We start from the raw sequence: 12,625 nt of genomic DNA, 5'->3' as shown, positions 1-12,625 counted from the left end.
TCATAGTTTCTCTAGGAACACAAAATCTATTGAGATATAATCTTGCACTAACGTTCACACAGTTGTGCGGATGTGAGACTTGTCATGGGTCATCCGTTGGCCCAACGTGCGGCGCATTGCCGAGTCAGACACCTAGCTAGGCATCGTGTGACGTGTGAGGAACCATACATTCGCCCAAATCTCATCGCATTGAACCAGCTCCCTCTAGCTAGGCAAATGTTCTTCTGTTTTGAATGTCCTGGAGCTGGGCCAACAACATCAAGCCTTAAACATCGAAGCTCGCGCAACACAATAAGATTCATAACCCTGCAGCGGTTCGATCTGCCAGCCGATTTATGTTTATGGTGTAACGTTTTGGAAAGGATTACAGAAGTCACAAGCCAGATGAATGAATTTTGAGAAGGTCAGATGCATCACGTGACTGAATTACTTTTATCTCTAGTATAAATAAATATAAATGAAATAAAAGTTCCAGTCATGCAGAGTTGTTCCTTTTCGAACCCGAAACCGATTTGAAAATGCAAAACCTGTAAACTGCTAGTCTGTCGTGGTCGTGGGTATCAGCCTCTGGGTCAAGGAACCGACAGGGGAGGATTCTTCGTCTTGGTGGGCACGAAACGCACTTGATTCACCGCCATCGTCTTCCTCTGACGCCATGAGATTCACGGTGTCTCTGTCCCGGGGGTAAGTGCAGTACAGGAGGGCATAGGTCAAAGAGCAGATGGCCATGGGCACCGCCAGCTCCACGTACATCGCCTTGGCCAACGCAGCCGCGTTCTCCCTGTCCATGTCCACGCTCGACTCGGAAGACACCGGCTTGTAGCCGAACACGCGCTCCGCCAGAATGCCCACCACCGGCGGCGCGAACGAGGCGAACACCGACTCGAAGCACTTGTCCAGCGCGTACACCGTCGTCCTCGCCTTGGCCGGCACGATCTCCGCGAAGATCGGGCTGCAAATAAGAGACATTGATTTGGAGACTGAGCAATGCAATGTATTACTACAGTAGTTGTTGTAAGATGATGTTTGTTGCTGCAGGATTGATTGGGGAAGAAAGAAGGGTTTGTGACTGACTTGTTTGTGGACGAGGCGTTCCAGGAAATGGCGAAGCCCATGACGAAGAACACGGCCGCGTGCGCCGCGCCGGTGGACGGGTCGTTGGGCAGGCCGAGCAGCAGGACGGCGCCGAGCGGGAGCGCGGACGCGGAGCTGATCTGCGCCAGCGCGATCCTGCCGGCGTCGGGGAACCGCCGCGAGACGGCGTCGCCGACGACGCCCCCGAAGAGCGCGCCGAGGGCGGTGGCGAGCAGGTAGAGCCCCGTGATGATGCTGGTCTCCCAGTGCGAGAACCCCATGAGCTCCAGCCACATGGTGGCGAAGTTGAGCCCCGACCAGGCGATGAGGCCGGCGACCCCCTGCGCGACGATGACCTGGAACGTGGGCACCGCGACGACGGCCCTGGCGTCCCGGAGCAGCTCCCGGGCCTCCTCCCTCGCCGACGCCGCGCTCTTGGACTTGGAGTGCGGGTCGGCGGCGAGGAGCCACATGAGAAGGCCCAGCGCGACGCTGATGATGCCCACGATGTGGAACGCGAGCCGCCAGCCGGGGACGCCGAGGAAGGTGACCGGCGCGAGGAGCACGCCGAAGGAGCCCCCCACGATGGACCCGAGGTTGCAGGTCATCTGCAGCCAGCCGAAGGCGGCGCCCCTGGTGTGGTCGTCCGTGTAGTCGGCGACCAGCGAGTTGATGGCCGGAATGACCAGCGCGAGGCCGATGCCGTTGAGCCCCCGCGAGATGGCCATCTGCGCACCACAGATTAAATTAGTTCCATTCAGTTCAATTCTTGCGGGCACCAACGGCGCAAATTTTCGGCCGGCGCCGTCGCAAGAGAAGCATGTGCAGAGTTACTCTGACTTGGCCGGTCATGGCAGTTTAATTTCATTTCATGGAAAACAGAGGGGATAATAACCTCCCTCCATTTGGCGGGCAGAAGTGAAACTGAAAGAGAACCTGGAGGTAGGTGCGGGAGATGGCGACGAGGAAGGTGGCGGCGGCCCAGAGGAAGGCGCCGACGGCGACGACTCTGGCGCGGTCGTGGCGCGCGGAGGCGTAGGCGGCGAGCGGGAAGGAGAGGGCCTGGACGAGCGCGCGGCAGAGGGTGAGGGAGCCGAGCGCCGTGGGGGAGACGGCCAGCGCGGCGCCCACCTCCCGGTACACCGCCGGCAGCAGCACCTCGTCCGCCTTCTCCAGCATGGACGTCAGGTTCACCAGCACCAGCGTCCGGCGCCGCGCCGACGCCGAAGCTTCCGCGGCCGCCTCCATCATCCCTCCGTCGGCCGCCTAGCTAGCTCGATTTGGCCGGCGATTAGAAAGAAGCGTCTCCCCCCACTCGTCTCTTGTCTGCTACTCCGCGGAGGAGGAGGAGGAGCAGAGTTTGCAGATCGGAAGCGACATTGACCCCGAGCCGAGCCGAGCGGTGGGAGGGGAGCAGCTGAGCTGGAGATATTGTCCGTGCCGTGCCATGTGTGTGTGGGTGCGGATATTCAAGTCAAGAAGGCTGTTTGGTGGTTGCACGCTCCATCCAACATATCCAGGTATATTCGGTACGGTATGCAAGGTTTTTTTTTTTGATACCGGCTTTTTTTGGATGGTCCGGAAGAACCGGTTTCCGGAAAAACTCGGAAATTTCAGCTTTCTTTGTCCAAAAAGTTCCAAATGGTTTTGAATTCAGCAATTTTTGGCGTAAAAATGCTAAATCGTGAACCAGAAGGGAGTCGGTCCCACGACAACGTGGTAGCAGAGCGCCATTTCACCAAGCCAGGGATTGCGCTATGTATAGCGACCGTATCTATAATACCTAAATAGTTCATCCCCACTATCTTATTTCTCTTGACATGCATTCTATCCACATCATCAAGTAGGCCCCACATACGAAGTCACTTTTTTTTTTCTTTATGCAATCTTCCTATAATAATTTCTACCATGCTGCATTGCACGTAATGTACCTGGAAGACAAAACGAGGGCATGTCCATCTTCTTCCATCCATTATGCCATAGTAGGCCTTTCGTCTCTCACCTGGGCCCTCTGCTTTGTGTCCATATAACACGAGCGTGTTGTTTCCCCTCGACTCCTCGAGTATCAACCCATCGATCCCTCTCTCCATCGAGAGAGAAAAAAAACCAATCCCTTCCGTGAAGGGTGTGGTGGCTGGGAGGCGATCCCCGCTTTGAGTGTCTGCCTGTACGCTCGGATCCGATGACTCTTTGCCTCCAGCACGAACGCCGGTCCGCCCTGCCTCCCACTACTCTCAAGTTCCTGCGCGACCGCCGGTCCCCCTCACCTTCGATGGCACTCGGGCTTCGGCATGACCGCCGATATCCCTCCCCTCCGGCGGCTCTTCGGGATTATCTCAAGCAGCGGTCCCGTTGTTGTGGGCTCCTCTGGCTATGGCTGTTGGTCCTCTTGCCTAAAGCGGCTCGGACACGGTGCTGGTTTGCCTTTCGTCCTCCCCTAAATATTGTTTTCATTCCAACAAATTAGCTCCAGCGCCACTGGGGAGGTTGGTTCCACCAGGATTACTGAGTTGGCTCCCCTTTCGATCGGGACGGTCGGGAAGGAACGATGTGGTGGTAACTGCTAACTTAAATTTTAATGTGCAAACTTGCGGTTCCACATTCTATCTAATGTAGATGGAGGTGCAGAATATGGTGTTCATTTTTGCTCAATTGGCGTTGATGCAGTATGTCCCAACCCAAAATGGTTGCTGCTATTGTGTATGAAGATACGAGCTCACCTCTCAAGCACCCACATTGCCTTTACTGAATCACAATTGATGTAAGCATGCACACTATGCACTGGCCTGGCTTGAAATCTCCGGCGTCAATCTATGTGCAGGGCAGGTGCCTTTTCTCTACACGTGAGTTTTCTTTACTCCATTTATTATTCCATATGTATGCATCCCTCGTAATTAATCTTGCAAACAAGGCAGGGCCTACAATCAACAACACTGAGTTCTGCCGACCTCCATGCTTTGTGTTTATATAATTTAGCAACTGAATTGAGATTTGTTGTACAAAAATTTATCCGAATGCCATTTATTCAAACCTGCTTGAGTGCATATTAAGTACTGTACTGAAGAAACATCTCTAGTCTCTAATACTAATTCCTGATCGCACGAATTTTACTCCCCTATAGGCTTCTTTCCCTAGAATATTTTCTTGAGTTAGCTATTGCTACTTGCTACATTTCAGATTTCAAATATGCTTGACATAATAACTGCAAGTAGTCATTCTCACATCATGTACACTCTTTGCCCTCCAAGTAAGTTTCTGCAGTTGAATACTAATGGTTGGTATATAGGGGATGAATACAACATTCACAATAAAGTAATAGGCACGTGATACCTCTACACCACTACTAAAGGTTGTTCACTGGTGAAATTGAGAATACTATGAAACAACCCAAAGCATATGCTTACCCGGCTGTAACAGATGATTGCATTAGAAACGGAATGACGGATCTCCACACATTTTACAGAAGAGGGCACAAACCACAAGCACACTGCATAGTCTCTCACGAGTTATTATTTTTACAGTTGAACACTGAGTTATTCATGCAAGCATAATAAACTTTATGTAGTTACAATATTCACCTTTTTATTGGGGAACTATCACATTTTGATTTTAACTACTATTACTCAATACATAAACATTGGTGATGCATATTGCTACTACAAAATCCCGCAGCAACGCGCGGGGTATCACTAGTTTAACATACGTTTGGACCTTTAAGTTAAAATATGTTTAGTTTCTTCAAACAATAGAAGTATTTTTTTAGGGCCACCGGGATTTCCGCTAACCGGCCGATTACCGAAAATTTTGAGCGGAGAAAGAAAACCTGCCCATAATTTGTGCGATTATTTTCTATAACTTTTAAATGATGGAAATATTTATTTTACCTAGGGCCGTGTACTCCCGAGCTCTAATATGTTTGGATGTTGACATTCGGACCAAGAATTTGGCATTGGCATTGTTCGGCCCGAATGCCGGTGTTTGGATGGCCTAGACATTCACCTGAGGAATTCGGGCCCGATATCGAGAGGCCAACCCAACCACTGGCGTGAACCCTCCGCAAATTCAGAGCCCTGACCCTCCATATTCGGCTGAATTGTCTTACCTCTTCGTTGTTCCTCGCACGGCACACGCGAAAAGGAAATAGGCATTGCGCCGGCCGCGGGAGATATCCTGCCGCCGGCTCCCCGATCGATGGGTTCTAATATTCAGGCAGGCGCATTGCCTAGGCCACCGGTGCTTCTTCCCCGACGGGTGGCAACAATCCTCCAACGGTCCGGCCATCCCCGGCCTTGCCGCTGGCAACCGCCACCACTGGAGTATGCTGCTGACCGCCACCTGTCGTGGTTCTAAGTCTGACAGTAGAATGGGGGTAGGGATGTAGAGGCGAGATCTTAGCTATGGAGGAGTTGTACACGAGAGTTTTACGAGTTCAGGCCCTTCTCAGAGGAAGTAACAGCCCTACGTCTCGGAGCCCGGAGGCGGTCGACTGGATTATATGCGTGTGTGTTACAGGGGGTGCGAACCCTTGTGCCTGTGGAGGGGGGTGGCTTATATAGAGTGCGCCAGGACCCCAGCCAACCCACGTCACAAAGGGTTTAAGGTACATTGAAGAGAGAACGTTACTGGTAACGCCCGCACTAAAGTGCTATAAATGACAATTAAGCCTATAAGTAAATGCTCGACCGTTGCTCATGCAGAGTGGCTTTAGCTCTTCTGTCCGTCGAGTGACTTCTGCGACGGTCGAGTGACATTGATTCTTCCGAGTGGAATGTCTCTGGTCGAGTGGATGATGGTACCTTTCGAATGATCCTGGCTTTAGGGTGATGTCCTAGGGGAGGATGTCTAGGTCAGGTATATGACCCTACCCTAGGTACACTCCTTCATCATTAGCCCCCGAATGGTTCAGGGTCCGATTGGAGAAGGAGTTGATAATCTCTCCGATTTGGCTTTTGTGCTTTGAGAATGTCTCGCCCAGAGGTCGAATGAACATTCATGATGGCTTCAACTGCTTGTTCAGTCGCCTTGATCCATTCTTGGTTTTGTCGAGTGAACTTTCATTGTGAAGTTTCGAGTGTTGATATGGGAAAAATCTTCCGTCTGACGGGTTGTTCTGTCATCTGCGGATTTCACGGGATTCGAATTTTGGGAAGCGCGCCGGGCGGGGGAGGCCACAGTAATCCGGACGGATTAGGCAAGCTGCCTATCGGAGTAATGGGCCACGGGTAGGCCAACCCGAGTCCCAGAACCTTTCAAGACATCGGGGCAGGCTGCGCCCCTCAAGACCCTAGGACAAAGAGCCGCCTCCTGAGGAGTCGACGGCAAGGCGGCCGACTGCCCGCTCACGGCCGAGTCCCAGAGACGACTTCCAAAGAAGCCGGTTTGGGGAGTCGGCCTGCGACTCCAACACACCCCATGACCTCATCAAAGGGGACGAGGTAGGGGCGTGGCTACAGCGAGGCCTACCCCCGCCCCTCACCAAGGGCAGGCATGACCTCAGCACGCCGTACCCTGGAAGATCTCCGTGCGGCGTGGCACTGTTGCCATACCGGCCCTGACATCAGCATCGTAGGGCCGAATCCTGCACCCACGACAGCTTGTTTGTATGGCCTGGAGGCAGCAGGCCCCACCAGTCAGTGAGACCTCGGGAGACGGCAGGAGAACCACCAGTCGGACCCGTCGGGAGTCGGCCCAGGGGAGTCGACCGAGCCCTCCCCCGGGGCCCATGCGCCATTAATCAAGATGTGATGGGGAGTGGCAACAGTGGTCGCCCGCCAGGCGGCAGGGCTGTTGCCACGACCTCATGATCAAGCCCGCGTCATCAGAAGCACGACTACAGTAACCGGCAGCCGATAAGACCCGCCCACGGCGGACGCGGCCTGTCGGCTCCGTACTAGGCCAGTCGGCGGGGCCCGCCAGTCGGCGGGCCCCAGCGGTCGACAGAGAAGACGGAGGCCAGGGGCACTAACGGCTGGGCCCGCGTCCAGCCGGATTACCATTGTACCCCTGGGGGGTAGGCCTATATAAACTCCCACGGCACCCATGCAAAGGTTGGAACCCATTAGCTGTAGACCAGATCATATAGAAGGGAGAGAGCTAGTCTTGCCCTCTCCTACCACCAAAAAGCAGCTCAAGGAGCAACCGTGTAAACACTTTTGCCATAGTGATCATGTGGAGACCCCGCAGAGCAGCAGTAGGGGTATTATCTCCCCGGAGAGCCCCGAAGCTGGGTAAGATTCGCCGACGTGCATGTCTTCACCTCATCCCGTTTCCAGGCACCGGCGACGTTCTACTCGCCCCCACCATGATAAGCCATCCGTTGGCATATGTCGCACCAAACCCCCGACATTTGGCGCCCACCGTGGGGCATGGTGCACCGCCATCCGGAGATCTGCTCTGGACGGGAACCCTTTTCCTCCCTGGCGAGCGCAGCCAGCCAGGCACGCCAGACGGAGTTTGCGCCGACGCGCTAAGCGACATCGAGATCGCCTGCGCGGTCAGCTCCTTGGCCGAACCTGTCGGCGAGGTCCGCCTCTCCAACGAACCTGCATCCGACGCAGGCACGGGCGGCCCCGAGAACCTCCTCGCAGGCCTCCTCGATGAACTCCACATTTTCGGCGAGCCTGCCGTAGACTTGGAGTCCGTAGGCTCCACCGACCCGATGCTGGTCGACTCCGACACCGCGTCGCTTGGCGCGTTCCCCACCAATGTGGTGGTCTACGACGAACCTCTCCCCCATGCGGAGAGCAACGGAAGCACCGTCACTGAGGTGCTAGTCATCAGTCATGACGAGCTCCTCGGCGGAGGAGCACACGACTTGCTCGGCGCGGTGCTGCAAGACCTAACTGCGCCCATTTTGAAAGACGCTGACGCGGAGACGTTGGAGGCGCGCCGCCTTCAGCTCGTTGAAGGCGCGAAGAAGCTGGCCAGCATGAGGCGCTTGTCAGAAGCCTACCAGCGGGAGATGGATCGCGCCGTCGGCGGCTCACCGGCCCCGGCGGGGCCCAGTCGCCTTGGCACGGTCCGGCAGCGCGGCGTAGCCATCGCCAACCTGTTTGGGGCAAGCCGCCATGTGTACGCTACACCAGCGGAGAACATCCGAGCCGCCAAGGCAGCGGCGGACGAGCTGGACAATTTTGAGGGCGAAGAACGCCGCCTCATGATGGAACGAGTCCAGCGGCTTCTCGACGCGGCCGCCGCGCAGAACGAGGCCGGCTGCCGCACGGAAGCGCCCCAACGGACCGTCGACGACCTTCACCGAGATCAAGGTGTGACGTCTCGGACGCCGACTGGCGGCACCCGAGGAAGAAGAGACAAGGAGCCGACTGTCAGCCACAGTCGGACTCGCATTACCATAGAGCGCGACCGAGACGGCCGCCCAAGAGCAGTGGAACGACGGGACGACTGTCCGCCTCCCCCTCCCCGCAAGGAGAGGTGAGTCTCCCCACCGCCTGTTGACCATCCGACTCTCGGTGACCGCCTTGGCCGCCGAGAGGGAGTTGGAGAGAATGACGTCCGCCACCGGATCAACCGACTCCACCGATCCTTAGCGCTGGAAGAAGAAGACGAGCTGGGTCCGCCTTGTTTCGGGCCCCGCATTCGGGACGAACCCTTTCCCAGAGGGTTCACGCTCCCAAGAGACACGCCCAAGTATACCGGCTCCGTGAAGCCGGAAGACTGGCTAGTCGACTAATTCACGGCTGTCAGCATAGCAAACGGCAACAAGTGTGTCGCCGTAAAGTACGTTCCGCTCGTGCTCCAGGGCACGGCCCGGACATGGCTGAACAGCCTAAAGCCCTCAGCATCAACAGCTGGGTCGACTTCACCGAAGCATTCATCCGCAACTTCACCAGCATGTACAAGCGTCCTCCCAAGCCTCGTCAGCTCTCCTTGTGCGTGCAAGGCCCCGACGAGTCGACTCGCGATTACCTCACGCGTTGGGCCGAGCTCCGGAACTCCCGCGAGGGCGTGCACGAGGTGCAGGCCATCGAGTACTTCACAGCCGGGTGCAGAGAAGGCACCCTCCTCAAGCACAAGCTCCTCTGCGATGAGCCAGAAACCCTTGACAAGCTGCTGATCATAGCGGACAAGTACGCCACGGCCGACTCCTCCATGAAGGCGGAAATTCAAATCAGCACAAGTGGCAAAGTGGCTCCTCAAGCTCCAAGAACTCCGGCGGCAGACGCAGGCCGGCGACAACAGCAGGGCGACAACAAGCACAAGGCCCCGCAGCCGGCAGGTCGCGACCGTTGAAGCCCAGCAGCCAGAAGAGCAGCCCCCGCCCAAGCGACAGAAAGGCGGCAAGCCAAACTGGTTGCCGGCCTTCTCCTATGAGCAGACCTTGGATGGACCTTGCAAGTTCCACAGCGGCGCAAAGCCGTCGAATCACACCACCTGGAAGTGCCACTGGCTCACCAGGATCGCCAAGGGAGACGGTCTCCTGCCTCCCCCGCCTGCTGGGCAGCCGCCTCCGCCTCCGCCCCAGCAGCCGGCTGTCAGGCCAGTCGGCACAGTAGAAGACGAATACCCTGAAGAGCATGGGGCCTATGTGGTGTTCACCAATGTGGCTGATGATCGACGCAGCAGGCGGCTGCAGCGACAAGAGGTGAATGCAGTAGCATCGGAGACGCCAGAGTTCATACACTAGTCTGAGAAGCCCATCACCTGGAGCAGGGCTGACCAACCAGAAGTGATGCCGAGTCCGGGCTCCTATGCCTTGGTCCTGGACGCCACCTTTGCTACGGACAGACGAGCGTGCGTTTCTCGCGAGTTCTGATAAACGGGGGCAGCAACATCAATATCTTGTACAAGGACACCATGGAGAAGTTAGGAATCAAGCAAAGACAGCTTCAGAACAACCGAACCGTGTTCCACGGCATTGTTCCTGGGCTTTCCTGCTCGCCAATCAGCAAGATCCTGATGGACGTCCTCTTTGGGGACAAAGATCACTTCCGTAGAGAGCCCGTTTGGTTTGAGGTGGTGGATCTTGAGAGCCCATACCATGCGCTGCTTGGCCGACCTGCCTTGGCCAAGTTCATGGCGGTCCCCCACTACGCCTACCTCAAGATGAAGATGCCCAGTTCCAGGGGAATTTTGACTGTGGCCGGAAGTCGTCTTCTTCCACAGCAGAGAGCAGTCGGCTGGCCGAGTCCCTGGTAATCGCAGCTGAGAAGCGGCTCCTTGACTGAGTTGTGGTGATGGCCGGCAAGCAACCTGAGGTGTCGCCCAACCCAAAGGAGTCAGAGGCTGAGGGTTCGTTCAAGCCGGCCAAAGAGACAAAGAAGATACCCTTGGACCTGGAGCACCCAGAGAGGTACGCCGTCGTAGGTGCAAACCTCGACAGCAAATAGGAAGGCGAGCTTGTCGATTTCCTCCGTGAGAATCGGGACATCTTCGCATGGTCCCCCAAAGACATGCCAGGTGTACCAATGGAATTCGCCGAGCACAAGTTACATGTCCGATCTGATGCAAAGCCGGTCAGACAGCCCCTGCGCCGCTTATCAGAAGAGAAGAGAAGAGTTGTTGGAGAAGAGATAGCCCGACTCCTAGCAGCCGACTTCATTATGGAAGTGCTCTTTCCAGAATGGCTAGCAAATCCGGTCCTGGTACTAAAGAAGAACAAGCAGTGGCGAATGTGTATTGACTACATGAGCCTCAACAAGGCATGCCCCAAGGACCCATTTGCTTTACCAAGAATCGATCAGGTGATAGACTCCACAAACGGATGCGAGCTGTTGAGTTTTTTGGATGCATACTCAGGATATCACCAGATCAAGCTAAACCCGGCTGACAGACTGAAAACTGCTTTCATCACGCCATTTGGAGCATTCTGCTACCTCACCATGACGTTCGGCTTAAGGAATGCCGTCGCCACCTTTCAGCGTTGCATGCAGAAGTGCCTCCTCAAGCAGCTCGGCAGGAACTCCCACGTTTACATGGATGACGTGGTGGTGAAGACGGAAAAGCGTGGGACACTGCTGGAAGACCTCAAGGAGACTTTTGAGAACCTGCTCCAGTTCCAGATCAAGCTCAACCCCGAGAAGTGTGTCTTCGGAGTACCAGCCGGCCAGCTCCTAGGATTCTTGGTCTCTGAACGCGGCATAGAATGCAACCCAGTAAAAATCAAGGCCATTGAGAGAATGGAGGTACCCAGCCGACTGCTGGATGTGCAGAAGTTCACCGGCTGCTTAGCGTCCATCAGCCGATTCATCAGTCGGCTGGGCGAGAAAGCTCTCCCCTTATACCAACGCATGAAGAAGACCACTTTTTTCGAGTGTAACCATAAGGCGGACGAAGCTTTTCACCAGTTGAAGAAGATGCTGACTACTCCGCCCGTCCTGGAGGCTCCGACTCCCAAGGAACCTATGCTCCTGTACATCGCCGCCACCAGCCGAGTAGTCAGCACGGTCATTGTAGTGGAACGCAAGGAGGAAGGCAAGGCACTACCTGTCCAGAGACCGGTATATTACCTGAGCGAGGTACTGTCGACCTCCAAGCAGAACTACCCCCACTACCAGAAGATGTGCTATGGCGTACACTTTGCTGCCAAGAAATTGAAGCCTTACTTTCAAGAGCATCCAATCACGGTGGTCTGCACGGCCCCACTTGCCGAGATCATCGGTAGCCAAGATGCTTCTGGTCGAGTGGCCAAGTGGGCCATAGAGCTGGCTCCTTACACCATCCACTACCAGCTCCGCACCGCTATCAAGTCACAAGCACTGGCCGACTTCCTCGTCGACTGGGCCGAGACCCAGTACCTACCTCCAGCACCTGATTCCACCCATTGGCAGATGCATTTCGACGGCTCCAAGATGCGCACTGGCTTGGGAGCCAGCGTCGTCCTCACCTCTCCCAAAGGCGACAAGCTCAAATATGCGCTGCAAATCCACTTTGCCACCTCCAATAACGTCGCCGAGTACGAGGTGCTCATTCACGGGCTCCAGCTTGCCAAAGAGCTTGGCATCCGCCGGATCTTGTGTTATGGCAACTCAGACTTAGTGGTCCAGCAATCATCTGGCGACTGGGACGCGAAAGATGCAAACATGGCGAGCTACCGCTTCCTCGTGCAGCAACTCAGCGGGTATTTCGAAGGGTGCGAGTTCCTCCATGTGCCAAGAAATGACAACGACCAAGCAGACGCACTGGCACGAATCGGCTCTACCCGCCAAGCAATACCATCTGGTGTCGCCCTTCAACGCCTCCTCAAGCCATCTGTCAAGCCTTCACTAGAATCAGACTCAATTTTTGTGCCGGCTCCTCCCGAAGACGTCGGATCCGACTCAAGGGCTCTGGCAGTCAGTACAAGGATTTTGGCGGAAGACCCCAAAACTGCCACAGTCAAACCCGGCCCGGGGACTGCGGTGGCGGACTCGAAGACTCCAGAACTCGGCCCAAGGACCACGACAGTCGGCCTGGGGACTTCATCAACCCAGCAAGCGGCTGTTGGCTCCAACCCGCCGCTTCCAAGCCCAACCGCCCCTCGTCCAAGTCGCAGTTCTGGCAGTCGAAGAAATAGCAGCACCCTCATGGGCCCAGCCCATCCTCAAATTCCTGG

The 12,625-nt window shown here is 55.7% G+C and overlaps 1 protein-coding gene across 1 annotated transcript; it reads right to left on the bottom strand.

Moving 5' to 3' along the window:
* Nucleotides 1-297: 297 nt before the first annotated feature.
* On the bottom strand, nt 298-2,531 carry LOC123066588 (hexuronate transporter). Its single transcript, XM_044489643.1, has 3 exons — nt 2,011-2,531; nt 1,075-1,802; nt 298-952 (listed from the first exon to the last, which is right to left on the bottom strand). The coding sequence occupies exons 1-3, from the start codon at nt 2,323-2,325 to the stop codon at nt 538-540; spliced, it is 1,458 nt and encodes a 485-aa protein (XP_044345578.1). The 5' UTR covers nt 2,326-2,531; the 3' UTR covers nt 298-537.
* Nucleotides 2,532-12,625: the final 10,094 nt, after the last annotated feature.

The sequence above is a fragment of the Triticum aestivum genome, chromosome 1A (genome assembly GCF_018294505.1).
Source record: "Triticum aestivum cultivar Chinese Spring chromosome 1A, IWGSC CS RefSeq v2.1, whole genome shotgun sequence".
Lineage (NCBI taxonomy): Eukaryota > Viridiplantae > Streptophyta > Magnoliopsida > Poales > Poaceae > Triticum > Triticum aestivum.
The sequence above is the reverse complement of the archived record's forward strand: the minus strand, read 5'-3'. Positions and strand labels throughout refer to the sequence as shown.

Coding starts and splice junctions, on each gene's coding strand:
- LOC123066588 (XM_044489643.1), bottom strand. CDS start 2,325: ATGATGGAGGCGGCCGCGGAAGCTTCGGCGTCGGCGCGGCGCCGGACG. Junction 1,803..2,010: donor TCTCCCGCACCTACCTCCAG/GTTCTCTTTCAG, acceptor TGTGGTGCGCAG/ATGGCCATCTCGCGGGGGCT. Junction 953..1,074: donor AACGCCTCGTCCACAAACAA/GTCAGTCACAAA, acceptor TCTTATTTGCAG/CCCGATCTTCGCGGAGATCG.